Source organism: Artemia sp. Qi Xiang Cuo, chromosome 11 (assembly GCF_049724085.1).
Source record: "Artemia sp. Qi Xiang Cuo chromosome 11, ASM4972408v1, whole genome shotgun sequence".
In the NCBI taxonomy this organism is placed as follows: domain Eukaryota; kingdom Metazoa; phylum Arthropoda; class Branchiopoda; order Anostraca; family Artemiidae; genus Artemia; species Artemia sp. Qi Xiang Cuo.
In genome coordinates this window covers 26,203,170-26,225,946 of record NC_142804.1, presented here as the reverse complement: position 1 = coordinate 26,225,946, position 22,777 = coordinate 26,203,170, and the positions used below count along the sequence as shown (strand labels likewise).

At 36.2% G+C, this 22,777-nt stretch overlaps 1 protein-coding gene across 1 annotated transcript in view; it reads left to right on the top strand.

The window, feature by feature from the left end:
* Cog4 (conserved oligomeric Golgi complex subunit 4) overlaps window positions 1–22,777 on the top strand; it is a 90,470-nt gene that overhangs the window by 1,000 nt on the left and 66,693 nt on the right. The window contains exon 2 of the mRNA XM_089096611.1: window positions 20,586–20,797. Coding sequence (XP_088952737.1) covers window positions 20,600–20,797 — 198 coding nt within the window. The 5' untranslated portion in view covers window positions 20,586–20,599. The remainder of the gene's footprint in view (window positions 1–20,585; window positions 20,798–22,777) is intronic.

The following is a 22,777-nucleotide window of genomic DNA, read 5'->3' as shown; positions in this document are numbered from 1 at the left end:
TTTTTCTCACTAGCCATATTGCTTATAGAAACATGCTTTAAACTTTTGATTACTATAGGCTGTTCTGAGACATCATTTGATGCCTTCCTATGCTCTTTCATATTTCAGATATTGTTTTGGTATTTTTTTGTACTATTTACTTACAAATAAAGTAAACATACCACTCAATGCCTTTTTTTTATGCTTTTTCCAAATATAATAATCATTTTGTCAGAAATGAATTTTACCCCCACCCCTATATATACCCATTCATGGTATATATTTGCACATTAGGTGGGGGGGAAGTTTAAACTTACCTCTCATTTACATCAGAAATAAAATTTACCCCACCACCCTAATGTTCATATATATAGCCTACCCTGAATTGGTATATATAGGGGTGGGGGTAAAATTCATTTCCAACAAAAATAATTATTATATTTGGAAAGAGCATAAAAAAAGGCATTGAGTGGTATGTTTACTTTATTCATAAGTCAATAATATGAATAAAAAAAAATTACCATTGTTTATGGGGCAAATTCCATTGTGAGTCCTTAATGGGACTCCAAAAGGTAAAACAGTTGATTGTTGCCTAAACTTTAAAATCAGGGTTGATAAAAAAACTTTTCTAGTGAGAAAAAATTACCACTTGCAGTTGATTCAGGAAGGGTAATTGTTATTTTCCTTACTCTTAATGGTGAAATGTTAAGAAAACAAATTTGAAGAATTTTTATAAATAGCCTGATACCCATCAAACATGACATCACAGCAAAACTGATGTAATTTTTTAGGGTTTTCTTGTTCTTTTAAAAAATTCTGCCAATTTGTACTATTTTACTATTAAGACTAAGCCAAGCTAATTTCTGCCATTCCTGAAGCAGCTACAATTGCTTATTTTTTCTCACTAGCCAGATTGTTTATAGAAACATGCTTTTAAAGTTTTGATGACTATGGGCTGTTCTGAGCCCATTTAGCCCTTTGAGGGTTCAAAATGGAATTTGAAAAAGCAATAATTGAATTTGGGAAGAGCACAAAAAAGGCATCAAGTTATATATTCACTTTGATCCTAGCTAAATTATGTTACAAACTGCAAATATATCTGGAAGCACATTAAGAAAACAATTTGACTACCAAATATGCAGATAATTCTAGTAAATGCATTTTTAATGCAATTCTACTATACTTTACCCCAACCTCCTTGATGCTCAAATATGTAGCCCAAATTATATATTTCCCACATGGCTTTCCATTTCTTAATTTTGTCACAATTGATAAAATTTATGGTTACATGGATTTAAACAACAGTGATATATAGAAAATTTATAATTTGGGCTATATATTTGCAAATAAGGACAGGGGAGGGGTAAAGTACTGTAGAATTACAGTTAAAATGTACTAATTACATTTTTTACTCATATTATGATAAGAATTGTTTCCTTGATGTTTTTCCTTCTCAACAATTCAATGCTCTTAATGTATTTTATTTTCACTATTGTTGGTGTTCAATATGGAATTATTGTTGGTCTTCAATAAGAATTGCAATTCTCAAATTGTGTTCCAAAGTACTTATAAGATAAAATATTTATTTCAAATAATTATTATCACAAGCCTTTTGTTATTATTTAAGTTGAGACTGACCATAACATGTTGAAAAGATAAAAACAGGTAAAACTCAATGGGCAGTGCATGTAATAAGTAATATAATGAGGGAAACTAGCAAGATGTTTTGTTTATGTTTTCTATAATGTAAAGGACAACGTTTTTTCGTTTCTGGAGATACAGCAGCAAATAGGAGACAAGCTGGGAAAAAGTCTGAGGACGGCAAAATCTGGGCAAGGAATGTCTCCAGAAAAATGTGTTCTGTGTAAGGGTTTGTTGTTGCATTAAAAAAAGGGACACAACATACATCTCCTGTGCTCAAGTGTTTCTAACATAGTTTTTTTTTTTTTTTTTTTTTTTAGAAAAAGAGAGACTATTATACTAAGCATTCATTTAAAATTATTTGCAGGGCTTGTTTTCAGATAGATTCAGTTTTTCTGACTCTTCTCTAAAAATGCCAAATTTGACAATCATATTTGAGATGAGGGCAGACAAAGGAAGTATAAATCCTTAAAGAATCAGAAGAGGGATGTCAAACTTATTACCTTAAATTGTGTTGTCTAGCAAAATAAGGAATAATCCTGTAGGGTTGCTGGTTAGTGATGATTGGGAGCTATTGACTTGATTACATCCCACTCTGTCTTCCATGGTTTATTAGACCAACTCTTACCAATGGCAATCTGAAAGGCATCAACAGAGGGAGCAGTGACAGCAATATCAGGAAGATTGTTCCAATGTACAACCACTCTGTTGGTGAAGTAGTGGTTGTAACATCTGATATCTACCCTCTTCCAGTACAATTTCTTGCTATGCCCTCTTGTTCTGGAGGATTCATCAAATTGAAAAGGCTTTTGACAAGAGGAGTATACATTCAAAAGCTTATAGGTCATTATAACATCACCTATTCAATGTCTATACATGAGCATTGGGAACTGTAGTTTATTACCTTAAATTGCATCTTCTAGTGACTAAGGTCAAAGAACCTATAGATGTTGCCTGCTAACATTGACTTGATAATCTTCCTGTCACAGTTGGATTATCACTTTTTACATATATACAGGACAACAGTTCATAACAACAGGACAATTAACACAATTTTCATATTTACAGGACAGTTTGGGTTCCTTGTTGAGTGTCACTAGATGTATTGGGGGCTGGGCATATTTGGGAGCTAAAGGGGGCAGGTGGCACCTAATAGACCTTGCTTGATGATGCTGGTTTGTCCTGCTGCATCTTCAATGACTTGCCACTCCAATCACAGTCAACACCAACTTTGAAGCTATCAAGTGATCTGGCTGGCATGGTAGATTTTCTGAGTGAATTCCACAGTGGAACAACACAATTGGCAAAGAAGTTGAACTTCTCACACTTTCTGCTAAATTTTTGGTGCATTTTTATGGGATTTACTTGTGTTCTGGTGTATTCATTGTGATTGAAAACTGGCTTGATGGTGCCACTGGTCATCATCTTAAATGCAGAATGACATCTCCTCTCTCTCTATGGTACTTTAGGGTAGACAAGTCAAACTTTTCTAGTCGTTGCTGGTAGGAGATTTTTTTTTGGCAAAAGGGAGCTTGGTTGCCCTACGTTGGACTTGGACCTTCTCAAGAATCTCCGTGTCACACTTAAAGTGTGGATTGGCAACTGACATGGCAAACTCAAGATGGGGATGAACAAGGGCTGTGTAAAGCTTCTTGATAACTCTTGGTTGGCGACTTGTTACTCATTACTTGATCAAACCAAGGACCTTGTTTGCCTTAGCTGCTTGGTTCTGACAGTGACTATGAAACTTAAGCTTAATAGCCCAAGATCATGCTCCATGTCAATTAATACCCCAAGATTGCACTCCTCCTTGGCACTCTGAATGGGCATATTGGCACCTGTAGAGTCAATCATGTGATAATTATGGCAGGGATTGATATATTCAATTGAGATGTGTAGACATTCTTGGATCCATCAAAAACTTTGTTGCCTGTCTTTGGACAGATTCTATTTTCTGCTGGTCACCCTTGTTCAAAGGTGTTGTAAGACACATCCGAAACTTTACCATTGCTTGCACAAGACCCATGTACAGCTTGGACATTTCTTTGTATGATCTGCTGCATACCGCACACTTGATTATACCAAGGGTCTGAGATGCTCTGGGAACTGCTGTTTGTGGAATTTCAATTCTTCATCAACAACAGTTCCCAAATCTCTCCCAGCAAGTTTAAAGAAAGCTAAGGAGTTATTTAGAAGCTTAAGGAGAGTTAAAGATGTATTAGTTTAATGGATGATATTTATAAATTGGATAGCACACTTTAAATTAGAAGAAATTGTGAAACCCAGTAATTTAAGGAGACATAGAAATTTCTCAAAGGATAGGATTAAGAAAACAGAACAGCAATTTAAGCAAACAAATTGGTATTATCATGGATTTAGAAGAATATACTCTCATCTCTAAGTTTGGGCATCACCAACCATAAGGCCATCAACAATTGCCACCCATTTTAATTGTTATTTGTGTATTGGGATTCAGAGTTCAATAAGTTGCAATTTGTCCTTTTACAAAAAAATATTCTTAGTAAACCTATCTTTCAAGATAAGCTCTCAATTTTTGTTACCCCATGTTGAATATAGCTTATTAATGTTGAATACTGTTTAGCAGCAAAATAAATTTTACACAAGTAAGTTAAAAAGTGAAAGAATTGGTCAAAAGGCTAAAGTATATATGTATATGTAGTTCCAATTATAACAGAATTATAGTTGAACATGAAAAAATCATTAGAGTTGAAAATCTTGCAGGTCTATAGTACTTTTTAAAAATGTAGAAATTTAATTTAGAATTTAGAAATTTGGGTTTCAGTCAAGACTATTTAGCCCTCTTCCTTTTACTCCATCTTGATGTGATGTTTTAGATTATTACAGATCACTGCTGCTGATATGTCATGTAGTAGCTCCTTGGACTCCAGGCACTGGATTTTCTTAGTATAATAGACACAAAATAGTGCCAGTTAATTCCAGGGAGTATCTAACTGTCTTAGCTCCTAAATTTTGTTTCAGAAATTTTAACTTCCATAATGAAGAAATTGAGTTTGTTGTTTGTCTATAAATTCAGAATAGTTTTGAGCAAAAACAAGACACAAAATTGGCAATGGTTAAGCTCCTTGTCAAAGTTAATTGTGGCCTATCTTGCTGCAATAGCTATGTTAACTCTCATAAACCCAAACATTTTGCTTATCATGATATGGCTCATCACATTATCATATTCAGCATACCAGACAAGTAGACCCCGGCGCCGTGCCGATAAGGGAAGGACGGCGGCAGTGGGGCCAAAAATAGAAGCGGAGACGTGCCGGCGGTGCGCCGCCGATGATTTTTCGATGGCGTTGCCAATGAGATGTCGGTGGCACGCCATCGGCTTGATCAATGTTGACTGCAAACATTAATGTTTTCATCAGTCTTTCTCAAATCCCAGCTTGAATTTACTGCAGGTTTGGGCCTATTCATGAGTTAAAAACTTTGCATGTCACTGACTTGACGCTGGTCTTCTTTGTTATTCATCAAGAGAAGTAGAAATCTGGTAGAAACAAAATGGATGTGGCGTTTTAGAACCCTTGCATAATAGTTAAATTAATAGATAATAGATTCGCCATGGTGTTCAATAAGATCCATGGAATCTAATTAAAAGGGAGCATACACAAAAGCCAAATTAGGCCAGTAGCCTATGAGAAATCCAAAAATACCCAAGACAATGAACAAGTCCCAATGGAGGTTCCTGAGTCTATCAAAATATTTCTATGGTTTCCCAGGGAATTTGATATCATTTTCTTCCATCTCTGCTTTAAATTAAATATTTTTTTTTTAGCTTTTTGGCATCTTTGCTTTCAATTAGATAAAATTGAGGTATTATCATTTAAAAATGATAGCCCCCTATAAGTAATCACATACAATTTTTTTTTATAAATAATATTTTTGGGGTCACTTCCGTTTGAATCTTCAATTCCCCAACCTTGTAGGCCCAAATAGTCTTTAGCTTAATTTTGTATCAATAGAAGGTTTATTTTTTTTGGGAGGGGGGGAGGTATTTTTATAAAAGAAGATTGTATTTTCTTTAATCTATCAGGCGTTCAATAATTGTGTATTAAAAATTAAGAAAATGGATCTAAAACTAGCAAAAGAAAACGAAATTCTACAAAATTACAATTCAGCTGTTGCAACAAGCTATTGACTATCAATTTCAAAATCCAACTGAACCTGTATAGTGTATGAATTCCGTTCAACTTAATAATAAAATTCTTGAGTAATCACAAACAATTTTTTTTTATAAATCATATTTTTGGGGTCACTTCTGTTTGAATCTTCAATTCCCCAACCTTGTAGGCCTACATAGTCTTTAGCTAAATTTTGTCTCAATAGAGGAATTTTGGAATTTTGTATTCAACTGAACCTGTATAGTGTATGAATTCTGTTCAACTTAAAAATAAAATTCTTGACTACGAATGATGTAAGAATCTTATAGCAATTGGGAAACTGTATTTAAAATGGTTTAATCTCATCAAACAGTTCATGGTAACGAACTGTAAGTAAGGAGGGACCCGGCTCAATAGTAGCCGAAACTCTAAAAAACGGATACCAATTTTGACACTAATAGATACATAAAAAGAATTGGATTTTTATGTTGATTTCAAATATATAAATTTCATCAAGTTTAGTGTTACCCAGCAAAAGTTACGAGCCTAAAAATATTTGCCTTATTTTCGAAAAAGTGGGAAAACATCCCCTAAAAGTCATTGAATCTTAATGAAAATCACACCATCAGATTCAGCGTATCAGATAACCCTATTGTAGAGATTTAAAGCTCCTATATGCAAAAATGTAGAATCTTGTATTTTTTTTTTCTGGCAGAAGAATGATCATGATCATTGATGATCATTTTTTCTTCCCAGGGGTGATCGTATCGACCCAGTGGTCATAAAATATCGTGAGAGGGCTGATTTGAACGGAGATCCAAAGTTCTAGTGCCTTTTTTAAGTGACCAAAAAATGGAGGGCAACTAGGCCCCCTCCCACGCTCATTTTGTTCCCAAAGTCACGGGATCGAAATTTTGAGATAGCCATTTTATTTAGCATAGTCGAAAAATCTAATAACTATGTCTTTAGGTGTAGAGTGACCCGCCAGGGTCCCCGGGGGAAGGGCTACAAGTTGTGAACTTTGCCCATTGTTTACATATACTATTTGTTATTGAGAAGTATACAGCCATTTTTTTTTTGGAGGGGGGGTCGTGCTTTGGGTGGATTTCTAAGGGGAGAATCTCCCTTTGGGAGGGAAATTTCTGACAGTGGCGGATCGAGGGGGCGAGGGGGGCCGCCCCCCTCCCCCTTAGTGTAGTCTAAAGCAGTGTAATTTACTTAATTAAATTAAGTTTGCATTAATTAAACTTGCTCATAACACAAGTTTATTGGATCAACCTATTTTGCCCCCCCCCGCTAATTTTTTTTCCGGATCAACCTATTTTGTGCCTTCCCCCTAAAAAAATCCTGGATCCGCCCCTGATTTCTGATGAGTGAATATTCTACGGAAAATGTTACACTGGGGGGTTTTGACAGAATTACTATACGAAATTCTTTTTAATTGTCTTACTGAATTGTCTTTGCCAAATTTTTATATTTTGAATAAAAAAAAAAATTATATGGAGACGTTCCGGGGGAAATATCCGGGGGCTTATTTCCACGCTTTTTGTTTTCTGGGAAATAATTTCCACGGAAGGGGGCATTTCTGGAATGATCGAGAAACCAATTAGAGATTAAAGTCTTGTTCAAATGAAAAAATGCTAAGGTGGATTTTTCATGGTGGATCATCCACAAGCAATTTTACAGAGAGGGGGGGGGGAATTCTCTGTGAGGAAGGAACTGTCTGAAGGGAATTTGGAGGGGGTAAACTTATGTTGGATGAAATTTTCCCTGAGGAGTTTTCCGTGAGAGGGACGGGTATATTTCATTGAGGGTGAGTTAGATTTACCGACATTATTTGAAAAACGAACAGAAATTATGCCATATACAAAAGGTTGCCCCCTCCTCAATACTTTATTCTTTACGGTAAAAATTGACTGTTTAGGCCTATTAAAATTGAAACGCAGGGGCTGTTTAATAAAAATTAATTAAAAAAGGAACTTTTTCCACAAAATAAGTTTTTTCAAAGAAAAGTAAAGAACTCCATTAAACCAAAAATGAGCAAAAATAAAATCAAATAATCTACCAAGCATGAAACTACCACAAATCAGCATCGATAAATAAATGAAACCCAAAATGAACAGAAATTACAATAAATAACCGAGTAAAACTCAAAAAGAGCAGAAACTAACATAAGTTGGGCTCAAAACCCCTATGCCTTCCCAAGGCCAGAACATAATTGCACTTTACTGAAAAAAAATAAATGTTTTTACTTTTATAACTTTAATAGATCAAGTAATATTATCATTTGGATTACTAAATATCAGTATATGTATATTAAACTGACAATGCACATTCATTTGTATTTTTTTCAGTAAAGTGCAATGCTAAACTTTCAGTTTTTTTCAGTAAAGTAAAATGCAAAACCTATTTTGTGGAAAATTTTTTTAAATTAATTTCTGTTCGTTTTATATTGACAGACTTTTCAGGGAAAAAGAAAAGAATACTTTAAACCTTTTCGCTTTTTTTAAGACTTTAAGACTTTTTTTTAAGACACAAATAGTAGTGTTCAATTTAGTTTCATTCCTCCTCTAGTTGACCTGAAATGGAAAACTTGATACCATTCGCAAAAAAATCTGTTTACTCTCTTTGATAGCTTGGATACACTTACACTATTTTGATTTGGTTAAATTTTAAGAGCAAAAGTAGCCCCGAAAGTTTGAACATAATACCCTCAGTCTTTCTTGAGATATAGCTGAGATGCCTTATTGGCAATGAGCATTAACACGGTGCATTTTGATTTAACCTTAAAGCAACATTTAGTTTTTAAACATAATGGGCAAATGGGAGGGGGATTAATTGCCCTCCAATTACTTTCGACTATTAAAAAGGGCATCAGCCCTTTTTATTTTCAATCGAATGTGCCCTTTTCGAAGTTCCTACGACAAATCCTTTGATACGAAGTGCCCTAGTCTAAACAACAACAACAAAAAAAATAATACATTATACCCACATCGATCTTTACTATAAAAATGTCAAGACTTCCAATCACTTTCGACTATTAAAAAGGGCACTAGGCCTTTCGATTTCCAATCAATGAGCCCTTTTTGAGTTTCTACAACAACGCTTTCTATAAGCACCTTATATGCCCCCAGGGCATAAATTACAACCCTTACCCTAAGGACTGTTAGGGTGGTTGTCATCCTCTAAGACCTAATTTCCAGAACTTTCAACTACCGTACATTAAACAAAATGGCTATCTCAAAATTTTGATTGGATGTGTTTGGGGAAATGGTGGGTGTGAGAGGGGCCATAGTCGCTCTCTAATCACTTTCAACTATTAAAAAAGGCACTAGCCCTTTCAATTTCCAATCAAATGAGCCCTTTTGAAGTTTCTACGACAACGCTTTCAATAAAAACCCTATATGCCCCCAGGGCATAACTTACAACCCTCTCCCTGAGGGCTGGGGGGTTGTCATCCTCAAAGACCTAATTTCCAGAACTTTTGTATATGTTGAACAAAATAGCTATCTAAAAATTTTAATTGGATGTGTTTGGGGAAATGGTGGGCGTGACAACGGGGTTAGTTATCCTCAAATCACTTTCGACTATTAAAAAGGGCACTAGCCCTCTCAATTTCCAATTGAATCAGCCCCTTTTGAAGTTTCTACGACAACGCTTTCTATAAAAACCTTATATGCCCCCAGGACAAAATGGATATCTCAAAATTTTGATTGAATATGTTTTGGAAAATGGTGGGAATGAGAGGGGGGTTAGTTGCCCTTCAGTCACTATTGACTATCAAAAGGAGCACTAACCCTTTCAAATTCCAATTGAATGAGCCCTTTTTGAAGTTTCTACAACATAGCTTTCTATAAAAACCTTATATGCCCCCAGGGCACAACTTACAACACTTGCCCTGAGGGCTGTAGGGGGGGGGAAGGGTTTGTCATCCTTAAAGATCTAATTTCCCAAACTTTCAACTACGGTACATTGAATAAAATGGCTATCTAAAAATTTTGATTGCATGTGTTTGGGGAAAAGGTGGGTGTGAGGGGGGGGGGGTTATTTGCCCTCAAATCACTTTCGACTATTAAGAAGGGCACTAGCCCTTTCAATTTCCAATCGAATGAACCCCTTTTCAGGTTTCTACGACAGAGATTTCAATAAAAACCTTATATGCCCCCAGGGCATAACTTATAACCCTTGCCCTGAAGACTGGGGGGGTGTCCTGCTCAACGGTATAATTTCCTGAACTTCAAACTGGGTGGAACAACATGGCTATCTCAAAATTTTGAAAATTTTCTGAAAATTTTGATTGGATGTGTTTGGGGGAATGGTGGTCGTGAGAGGGGGGTTAGCTACCATCCAATCGCTTTCGACTATTAAAAATGGCACTAGCCCTCTTAATTTCCAATTGAATCAGCCCTTTTTGAAGTTTCTACGACAACGCTTTCTATAAAAACCTTATATGCCCCCAAGACATAACTTACAACCCTTGCCCTGAGGGCTCTGGGGGAGTGTCCTCCTCAAAACATAATTTCTATCTGGATATCAACTACGCTTAAAAAAAAAATGGCTATCTAAAAATTTTGATTAGATGTGTCTCGGTAAATGGTGGGCGTGGAAGGGTGTTAGTTGCCTTCCAATCACTTTCGACTATTAAAAAGAGCACAAGCCACTCCAATTTCCAATTGAATGAGTCCTTTTTGAAGTTTCTACAACAACTTCTTCGATAGGAAGTGCCCTGGTCTAAAGGAAAAAAATTAATAAATAATACATTGTGCCAACATTGTTCTTATATGGCCCAGGGCATAACTTAAAACCCTGGCCTGAGGGTTATGGGGGAGTGTCCTGCTCAAAAATATATTTGCTATCTGGAAGCCCCCAGGGGTGTTAGACAACTCTATCTATATAAACCTTATTTGCACCCAGGGAAGAACTTAAAACCTTTGCCCTGGGGGCTCTGGGGGGTTTGTCATCCTTAAATACATAATTTCCAAAACTTTCAACTACGTTGAACAAAATGGCTATCTCTAAACTTTGATTGAATATTATTGGGGAAATGGTGGGCGTGAGAGGGGGGTTAATTACTCTCCGCTCAATTTCGACTATTAAAAAGGGCAATTTCAATTTCCAATCAAATAAGCCCTTTTTGAAATTTCTACAACAACTTTCTATATAAACTTTATATGCCCCCAGGGCATAACTTGCAATCCTTGCACTGTGGGCTCTGAGGGGGTTATCATCCTAAAAGACCTAATTTCCAGAACTTTGCACTGCGTTTAGCAAAATGAATATCTATAATTTTTGAATGGACATGTTTTGGAAAATGATGGGTCGGACAAGGGGGTTACTTGCCGTCTAATCACTTCTGACTATTAAATAAGGAACTAGGAATTCCAATTTCAAATCAAATAAGAACCCTGTGATGTTTCTACAACACCAGTTTATATGAAAACCTTATATGGCACCAGGGCATAACTTACACCACTTGCCCTGAGGGCTATGGGGGTAGGGGTTGTCATCTTTAAAGACCTAATTTCCAAAACTTTCAACTATGGTACATTGAATAAAATGGCTATCTAAAAATTTTGATTGCATGTGTTTGGGGAAAAGGTGGGTGTGAGGGGGGGGGGTTATTTGCCCTCAAATCACTTTTGACTATTAAGAAGGGCACTAGCCCTTTCAATTTCCAATCGAATGAGCCCCTTTTCAGGTTTTTACGACAGAGGTTTCAATAAAAAACCTTATATGCCCCCAGGGCATAACTTATAACCCTTGCCCTGAAGACTGGGGGGGGAGTGTCCTGCTCAACGGTATAATTTCCTGAACTTCAAACTGGGTGGAACAACATGGCTATCTCAAAATTTTGAAAATTTTCTCAAAATTTTCATTGGATGTGTTTGTGGAAATGGTGGGCGTGAGAGGGGGCTAGTTACCCTCCAATCACTTTCGACTATTAAAAATGGCACTAGCCCTCTTAATTTCCAATTGAATCAGCCCCTTTTGAAGTTTCTACGACAACGCTTTCTATAAAAACCTTATATGCCCCCAGGGCATAACTTACAACCCTTGCCCTGAGGGCTCTGGGGGAGTGTCTTCCTCAAAACATCATTTCTATCTGGAAATTAACTACGCTGAAAAAAATGGCTATATCAAAATTTTGATTGGATGTTTTTCGAGAAATGGTGGGCGTGGAAGGGGTGTTAGTTGCCTTCCAATCACTTTCGACTGTTTAAAAGGGCACAAGCCACTCCAATATCCAATTGCATGATTCCTTTTTGAAGTTTCTACGACAACTTCTTCGATACGAAGTGCCCTGGTTCTAAAGGAAAAAAAAATAAATAAATGATACATTGTGCCAACATCGTTCTCATATGCCCCAGGGCATAACTTAAAACCCTTGGCCTGAGGGTTGTGGGGGAGTGTCCTCCTTAAAAACATATTTTCTATCTGGAAGCCCCCAGGGGTGTTAGACAATTCTGTTTATAAAAACCAACTACGCTGAACAAAATGGCTATCTCAAAATTTTAATTGAGTGTGTTAGGGGAAGTGGTGGGCGTGGAAGGGGTGTTAGTTGCCTTCCAATCACTTTTGACTATTAATAATGGCACAAGCTACTCCAATTTCCAATCGAATGGGCCCTTTTCGAAGCTTCTATGACAAATCCTTCGATAAGAAGTGCCCTGGTCTAAAGAAAAAAAATACATTGTGCCATCATCGTTCTTTACTTAGACAGCGCGATTGCGCTGCCTATGATAGGAAGCTTTTTTAAAAGTGCTAACAGCTTTAGCGTGAAGAGCAAGGTATTGAGGAGGGGCAACCCTTCATATCCGGAATAAATCTGCCGAAATTAATATGCAAATTGTGTTTTAATTTTTCATTCACGGTGAGCCAAAATCGAACCTGCATTAGTTGAAAATCGTTCAGAAATTAAATATAATCAAGTTTTTTAACTGAAAGTATGGAGCGACCTAAAACTTAAAACGAACAGCAATTATTCTGTATATGAATAGGGGCTGTCCCCTCCTCAACGCCTCGCTATGTACGTTAAAGTTTGGCTCTTTTTCGACACTCTACTTAAAAAAAAATAAAAACTTTTGCGTAAAGAGCGAGGCGTTGAGGAGGGGACAGCCCTTTCACATAGGCTACGGAATGATTGCTGTTCGTTTTAAGTTTTAATGTCGCTCCTTACTTTCGGTAAAAAAAACTTGTTTTTTTTATTTAATTTCATAAAGATGATACTTTTGTCAACACATGAAGAACCGTGTATATTGCAATTGCATCTGTCTGGTTTATATGCAAAGTAGCACAAGAGACGAAAATTATCAAACAAGTAGTGAAGAGTAGTAGAGAATCATGGTATCTAAGTAATATTTGGCAGGGATAGTCACTAGTGATGCATCACTAGAGTTGGCACCGTGATTGGGGGATTTTCGGAGATTCGAGGAACCATTTTTTTGGGGGGGGGGGTGACATTGGTGGTGTTCGGTCGATGCGCCGGCGTGGTGCCGAGGTCTACAGACAACCCCACTCAAGAAGCTTAAAGACCGTATTTAAAAAATGTGGAATGTTGCTATGTTTGCCAGAAGACAGATCATGGATGCGTGCTTATTTGTTGTTGTTTTTTTCCAGGGGTGATCATATTGAAATAATGGTTCTAGAAGATTGGAAAAGGGTTCATTCGAATACAAATTAAAAGTTCTAGTGTCCTTTTTAAGTGACTAAAAAGATTGGTGGGCAACTGGGCCCCCTCCCGTGCCCATTTTTTTCTAAACCTATCTGATCAAAATTTTTAGATTGCCATTTTGTTCAATATAGTTGAAAGATCAAATAACTATATCTTTAGGTGGGAAACGACACCCCACAGTCCATGGGGAGAGGCCTGTAAGTTATGAAATTTGCCCGTTATTTACATATAGTATTTGTCATTGGGAAGTATACAGACATTTTTTTGGGAGGGGAGGGGGGAGGTGTGTTCGGGATGGATTTCTATAAAGAAAATTTCCCTGGGGAGGGCAACTTCTGGGGGGGGTGTGTGTGTGTGAATTTTTCCAGGGGAAATTTGCACTAAAGGGATTTGACGGAATTACTACACAAAACTTTTAGTGGTCTTACAATCTCTTTGCCAAATTTTTTCATGTGGAGGTGTTCCAGGGGCTATTTTCTGCACGTTTTTGGGGCATTTCTGGAGTGATCCAGAAACCGATTAGAGATTTAAGTCTTATTCAAATGAAAGAATGATAATGATAATTTTTCAGGCTGAATTGTCTGCAAACAATTTTGCGGGGAGGGATTTTCAGCGAGGATGGCTATGTCTGGAGGAAATTTGACAGTGGGGATGCACTTTACGTTGAATGAAATTTCCACGGAGGTGTTATTCGTGGGGAGGTATATTTCATAGAGTGTGAGGCAGATTTACCGGCATTATTTGAAAAACAATCAGAAATTAAATTCAAAATAATTTTTTTTTAACTGAAAGTAAAGAGCAACATTAACACTCAAATCAAAGAGAAATTATTCCGTATATGAAGGGTTGCCCCTTCCTTAATACCTTACTCTTTACGCTAAAGTTTGACTGTTTGTCCCAATTTTTTAAGAGCGGCTACGGAAACACGGGACCATTTAATTACAATAGTAAGCTTCTTTAAAGTGCTAACAGCTTTAGTGTAAAGAGCAAGGTATTAAGGAGGGGCAACCCTTCATATACGGAATAAATCTGTCCAAATTAATATGCAAATTTTGTCGTAATTTTTCATGAATTTTTCAGCCAAATTCAAAACTGTGTTTGGTGAAAAACGCTAAGAAATTAAATAAGAATTTAAGTTTTTTAACTGAAAGTAAGGAGCAACATTAAAACTTTAAACGAACAGAAGTTATTCAGTATATGAAAGGGTCTGTTCCCTCCTCAACGCCTCGCTCTTTATGCTAAAGTTTGACTGTTTGTCAAACTTTTTTGAACAATAAGAAACTAGCATAAAGAGCGAGGCGTTGAGGAGGGGACAGCCCCTTTCATATATGGAGTAATCTCTGTTCGTTTTAAGTTTTAATGTTACTCCTTACTTTCAGTTAAAAAAAACTTGTTTTTTTTATTTATAAATAACATGACAACCATTGAGCTGAACTTTTGAGTATAATAACATTAACACTTAGGCTACACCAAACAGAACAAGGATAAATTCTTTTAATAAACAAGATTAGGATACGCCTATATTTAGGGGTGTCTTCAGATTAGGTTCAGCTATATGGAAGACAAAAATTTTGGAGACCTTCAATCTACATGGTTTTATTTACGGTACTCATGATTTCCAAGTTTAGTTTTTTTTTCAAAAAAAAAAAACATTTCTCCTTTTCTTATAAATGACTTTAATATGTGTTTATTTAAACAAACAAATGAACAAACAGTTACAGGAAAATAGAATATGAAAAGATATTTTTTTTGAAATGGTGGATGAAGATACATGTATGTTCAATGTTATCTGTTAGGGTATCTGCTATCTGTTAGTGATAGGGGTCAGAATAGGCTTATCACCATTGGATACCTAAAATTATGCAGATTTTCATATCAAATAAACATTCATATCAGCTCCAAATGCTTATTATCACTATTGTTAAAACAATTGCACAAAAATATAGTGAATTGAAAATTTCAAGCCATGTTCAAGTTTTTCCTAAAATTTAAGTTGAACTCAATATTTTGCACTGGAAACAGAATATACTTTGGTCATTTTTTCATAATAACATGACCACTTAAAAAAAAAAAAAAAAAAAAAAAAAAAAAAAAAAAAAAAAATTAATGAATCAAATGCAACTCAAACTTTAATTACGAAATGAATTTTGTCAATAGTGTCTTCCTTTTAAATACCCTCCTTCCAATTGTTTTGAAAAATAGTTCGAAAATTGTTTTTTAATTTGCCCTTTCTAAGATTACCGTACTACAATTACTACTACCAATTCACTGCAGCACTAAGCACTCTGAGGCGAACACAGCTCTGCATACTCCTCCATCCCAATCTATTCAAAGCCTCTTTACAACCCCCCAATAACTTCTATTTAACTTTAAATCCTTGCCTACAACCTCTTTGCACTCTATTTGGAAAAAACCTGCTTTTTCTTTGGCCCTTGATGAATGCCCAAAAAGACAATCTTTTGTGGTCTGTAATCCTTCATCTACAAAATGTGTCCTAGCCATCTCAACATTTCTCTCATTATATCCCTAGAAAGTATGATAGAGCCACATTTTTTGTACAGCATACTGTTTGAAATATGGTGATTAAAACAGGTTTCCAAAGTGCAAAGATTTCAGAACAGTACTTGACTTCTGCCTTCACCGTAGCTTCCAACATTCTAATCTTGATTTGCAGACTTATCTTCCTATTCTTCAGAATTGTTTTAGCAGTACGAAAAAACACTGTGGCCTTGGCTATTCTTTGTTTAACATCTTCAATGCATCCGCCATCTTTACTAGTAATGCTTTCCTATACACTGAAGCTATCCACTAGATTGATCTTCATATTACACAACATCACCTCTTATCATTCATTTATTCCTAGTCTAAGTAATTTAGTCTTCTTAGTATTAATTTTCATGATTGTCCTTGCCCTCTTTACTCTCAAAACCTCCAAATATCATTCATTTTGCTAACACTTTCGTCTAGGATATTCAGATTTTCAACGTAATCGAAATCTAGGAGAGCTTTACATTCCCATTTGATTCCAAGCTCTCCTATGGCCTTTGCTGTATTCCTCAAGGCAAAATTCATCAAACCGATCCATAGAAATGTGGTTAGAAAACGACCCTGCTTAACTACTGGTTCCATTATGAACCAGCTACTCGCCTCACTTCCTACCTTAATTGTAACAATATTGTTCTTGTACATAACACTAATCACTTTAAAGTATTTATCTAGTATACCTTATTAAGACTAAAGCTCTTCTGTTAGCTGAATCAAACGCTTGTTTATAATTTATAAAAATGGGGACTAAAGGAGTCTAATTATTCAGGCATTTGTCATTTCAAATTTCAGTGATTTATCTCCAATGTCACAACGACCTTATTTCAAACCTCACTTACAACATTATCAGCACCTGAAACCTTACTAGTTTTTAATCCTTTGAGTAGGCTACTGTTTCTAACTCTTCCTTGCAAAATAAGTCTTCTTCTTCTTTGATTTAACAATAGGCGGGCTTTTCAGTGGTACTATTTAACCCTTTTCCTTTTGCTTCACTATGTGGACTAGAGAGCTACTGGCTTGATTGCCTCTTATTTATTAGATATTTTCAGATATCTTTCAGTAGATCTTTCGACTAAAGGAGTTCAAATATAAGATGATAGATGTCGATTTCTATGCTCTGTGTGCGGGTATAGTTGGCTAGGCTCTTGGCTGATAATGAGATTTTGTGGTGTTTGAAGCATTTTAACAGTTTACAAAGCAAGGTATGTTGTGCAGACGTCAGCATATTACATTCAAATTGGCAATGGTCAATTGTTTCATTATTCATATTACAATGCCTGCAAAGAGGGCACAGGGGAAATGAACCACTTGAATTAGGAAACTTATACGAGAATGCAAGAAAATTTAGTCCATTTGTTCCAGAACGAATTCTATGATAAATTTTAGAAAAAAACTTATTGGGAAAGGAGGAAAGGCTAGGATTATTCTTATTAAAATTAGTATCTGATAGTCTCCTTCGGTAAATATCTCTAATGGGGATTGATCTCCCACTTGGCTGGTCAATATTTATAGCATTTTTGCTATTTCATCAACCTGATGATTACCACTTATACCAGAGTGGCTAGGAATATACTGAAAATAAGTTCTTATGCCACTTGAAGCAATATTATCTATAATACTGAGACAATGATAAGTGTCAATATCCAGCTTATACTGAGGAGCTGAAGACAGCAACTCAAGGCTTGATAAAGAGTCAGAATAAACTATAATATTATTTGAAGTAGCAATCAAGGGTTTATTTTCCATAAGGTGTTTTAATGCCATGATTATGGCATTCCTTTACTTTTCACTAATATTCCTAGCTGCGTTTATAACTTGTCTCTCTATAACTCTCCTAGCTGTGTTTAAGACAACATCTTTTCTTCACAAACTATTTTCTTTAAATTATTCTGTTGTCAAATTTTACACTCTCCAGTTTCATGTTCAACTTTTCCTGGATTCTCATCTTAGAGTTTATCAACGACAAAAGTTCCTGGGAAGGAGTTACCCTTCCTAAATTTCAGCTTTAGATTAACTCCAGACACTACTAGACGGTAATCTTTGCTTTTAACATCATTAACAGCACTCATACACCCTACATCTTGTATTAATCCTGCCAGTCTTTGACTTGCAATAACATAATCAATTAGGTTGGTTCTCTTCTATCATGTGAGTACCATGTTAACTTGTGGGCTATGTTATGAAAAAATACTGTATTGGCTATAGCTAGATTTTTATACCTATGGAATTACAACACTCTACAACCATTACCATTTTTCTTTCATATACAAAATTTACCTAGGCTAGGGTATAATATATTCCTATTTTTACCTACCAGGGTATTAAGTTAGTCCAGGACTCTTAGGGTGTGACCCGGTCAAAATTGTAATGTAAACGAACATTGTACCAAAATGATCAGAAAAAAATTATGTACAACATACTAGAAGTCCCCAAAAATCCGAGTGGGGTGAGTACCCGAAAAACATGAGACCAGGGGAAATGCGGGGGAAATTGGGAAAAATGCCGAACATGCCCAGAAAATAGTTCAAAGTGAGTTTTCTGGGGCTTTCCCATACGCTGATCACGAAACTGACATCTAAAATTCATTATAGAATAAAAGTACTACGGAACACGGGGGGAACCGGGGGAAGAGGGGAAAAAATTAAAAAATACAGGGTAGGGGTAGAAAGCACTTTGAAATATGTTTTCTGGGGTCTTTCTATCTGCTGATCCCGAAACTGACATCTTAAATGAAATAAAGAACATGAGTCCCACCATAACGGGGGAAAAGAGGGGAAGAAAAGGGACAATTGAAGTCAGGGGTAGAAATCAGTTTGAAATGTGTTTTCTGGGGTTTTCCTATCTGCTGATCACGAAACTGACACCTAAAATGAAGGAAAGAAAACGAGAACCATGAAAACCGAACAAAACTGGAGGAAATAACGGAAAAGGGGAAGGGAAGCCTGACTCCTGAGCCAGCTGCTAATGGCTAATAAGTAGGCCTATGGACAAAATAACTCGCTTAAATATCAAACTTTTACTTTCTTGAATCACAGACATTTCTTACAACCATTTGAATTACTAAACATAAAGAAAACAACCGCTTGGCAGTGATCACAGTATAAAACTTCAGCTATTATAGGTAAGATTTGTACTTTCGAAGGCAATATCGTTGAATAAAAAACTAAAAAAAGAACTTCAGTAAATATAGGTAAAATCTGCACTTTTTAAGGCAGTAGAGTTGACTTGAAAAACACAGCATTGATGTCACTAGTCGAGCTCCTCGTCTTCGACAATCTCGTTGTCCCTGTTCAAACAGTTGATACCCTGACATTCTCTGCACACGAACGTACACGCTAATCCATTTTTCATGCAGCTGCATCGCGAGTTCTCGCAGCCTGTCTTACAGTTGCATGTCACGACACTCAAAAGAGTCTGAGGTGCGGGCAACAAATTGGTCATCACAGGTGAGTATTTATGGTCTCTGAGGACCCAACCCCAGTCAGCTGGGTCGAGGTCAGCTAGTTCCTCTTTCCAATGGGATTAGGTCTTTCCACTATTTTGAACAGAATGGCTATCTCAGACTTTTGATTGGGGTTTAGGAGGATGGGGCAACTAATCGGAGCATGTGAGGGGGGAGGGATCGCCCTACAATCACTTGCTTCTTAAAAAGGTAGAACTTTCAATTTCGTATCAATTAAGCCCCCTCCAACATGTTTGTGGTAAATGCTTTCATCTGAAGTCGCTTGGAAAAAAAAACGAAAAAATACATTCAATCCGTATTGCTCTTTATTTAGGCTGTACTATTGTACTACCTATCATCGAACAGATTGGTTAAAAAATGATCAATCACTTTTTATTTTGTTTTTACTTTAAGAATATTCAATAATATTCTTTAAGAATATTCAAAATATCAGTAGTGGCACAGCTACGTGATTTTTTTTATGTTTAGGTCCATAATATCTATTATACTGTCTTTTTTGCTACATATCATAAAAGCCTAGGCTGGTTTTTGAATAACAATTTTTCTTGCAGTTATGTTCTTGCAGTGTTTGTCTCAATGTAATGTAGGAAATCGTTTTTTCTTGTCAGCTGCCTCTAAGAAGTTTTTCTTGAATTTTATTTTCATCCTTATTGGAAAAAGGTCCAAGCCCTGCACAGTGAAGGAAGGGATAAAGTTAATACTATAATATTTCTTTATTCATTTCTTCTACTATTTAAGATTTCTTTGTTCTCAGAAGAAATAGTTTTACTGTAGAAAAAATTCCTTTACTGACGAAGAATGAGCAGGCAGATTTTAGAGAGTGGTGTCTATAGAACTGCTTATGGTGCACTGAAACTTACTGGTATTCTTTGAGGGACAAGCTCAAACATGAATTTATTTTGCAGGAGCTTGTGTGGGAGGATTTTAGTGCATTCTCTTCTTTTTTTTTGTTTGAGAAGACAGTTCATGACAATGTAGTTTCTTTTCTCCTAGGATGCATTGCTCCTACCTCGTACATTTTTTTATTTCTTCTCTGTTTCTTTTCTTTAAGGCTCTTGTCCTTGCACTAAAGAGGAACATTCTTGATAAAAGAAGAATGCTATTTTTAAATTTTGATCTTATGATAAATTAAGAAATGTTTTAAATTCGGTTTCAGATTTTGTGTAGAGAATGGATGTAGAGGCACGAATTTCAGCTATTATTACGGCTAGGGATGCATTAAGAAACCGGGTCAAAGCACTAATGGAAGTTGAACCAATGTTAGATTCAGCTGCAACAGTAGCTAAAGAACTACTTGATAAAACCTCATCTACTGCTAGTCTTGCTGAGAAAGTTAGTGCAAAAGTCCGCTCACTTGATATGGCAAAGGTAAGTTTACAGCAACATTTTTTTTTAATTGTCGGGGATCAAGATTAAAGCCAGATGTTACAGACAAGTATTTTTGCAGGAGCGGCAATTTAATTGAATTTGTAGTTTGAATTTTTTAGACCTTGGAGAAAAAGAGAGGGGAGAAGGATTTCTCTCACAAATGATGTCCGTGTACTGCATTCATGTCATTCTAAAAGTTGCCATCATCTTTGCTGTGCAGAAGTATAAGCTTATTGACTTCCTTACACAAAGAAACTAAAATATACCTGGTGAGGACTAACTGCCCTTACCGTTCGTAAATGGTAGATAAGATAAGATATTTATTTCAAAAAGATCACTACCACAAGCCCACAAAGGGCCGAATTCGGACTTCGGAGTCGACAATATAAATGGTTGCACTAAAACTGGCAAAAATGCAAAAAAACAACAACCAAAATGAAAAATCATAATGAACAATCATTTAAAAGTCAATAATTAAAACTGTAAAAAGTCAATTAAAAAGTTAAAAAGATAAAAACTGGTCAAACTAGACTTACACAAATACAAATCAGAAACCTAATTAAAAAAGAGGGGGGGGGGAAATAAGCGAATAAACACAAAAAAAGAAGGTGACATAAATACATATAAATTAGAAGGGACACTAAAAAAGTGTAAATAATTCAACTACACTAAGTCAATAAAAGAGTTAAAAAAAGATAAAAACTGGTCAAGAAAGAGGGAGGGGAGGGGACAAAAATAAATAAATAAACTCCCCAAAAAAGAGAACGATATATAAAATATATACAATTACAGGGGGAACTAAAAAAAGAGGGGGGGGGGGCAAGCAAATAAGTGCCAGAACCTGGGCAGCAGCATCAGCCAATAAAAAAAGAAAGAGAGAGAGAAAAAAAGAAACTAGCGGGATATTTTATTCATTTTTTCTGTAATGAAGGGGACAAAAGTTCTTTCGTATCTGGAAGTAACGCAACGAATGGGGGACAAAATAGGGATGGGCTCAGAAACAGCTCGAGGTGGCCGTACTCTGAATGGGAAGTAATGTTTGGGGAAAATACTTGCCGTCCGAGGGTTTGTTATTGCATTTTTTGCAAAGCGGAGGCACAACGAAACCCTCCTACGCTCAAGGGTTTCCCAACTAGCTTTTTTAGGAGCAGTGAGTATGGAACCTCGCCCCCTTTAAAAATTATTCGCAAAGCTCTTTTTTGGATTGATTCAATTTTTTCCGATTCTTCGCGGGAGATACCAGGGTGCCAAACTGAACAAGCATATTCTAGATGCGGGCGGACAAAAGACGTGCAAATCCTTAAGGAGTGGAAGGGGGGACGCTAAATTTATTTAGGAGCTTAAGGAGGGCGATAGACATTAGCTCTATGAATGATGTCTTTAACGTGGATATCCCACTTTAAATTTGAAGAAATTGTGACGCCAAGTAGTTTAAATAAGGACACAGAAATTTCAGGAGGGATAGGATTAAGAAAATCCTAAAAAGCGAGGATTTGAGGAAACAAATGGGCATCATGTCTAAGTCCAAAGCATCGTCTCCAATATCATTGAGGATGCTCATAGGGTCGCGTGTTAAATTTATGAAGCAAGTTTCAACAACCGTTAAGTCATGAACAAATTTTCCATCGGTTAAGCAATTCCTTCTTAAGGCGGTTGATCATGACTGAAAAAAGGAGGGGACCTAGAAGATTACTTTGGGGTATGACATTGTGGACTGGGAGAGGATTTGAACAATGATTTTAGTATTTGACGAATTGCGATCTATTTTTTTAAGAAGGAGGCAACCAATTTCACCAGTAAGGGATCAATATTGAACTCGCTGACAAGTTTCTCAATTAAAATATTATGGTCTACAAGGTCAAATGCTTTCTGAAGGTCGATGGAAATTAAATTCAGCCAGGAATTAGGTTTTTTGAGGATTTTCCGGATGTGGTCAATAAGAGAAACGAGGTAATGGGAAGTAAAGGTGGATTTTAGGTT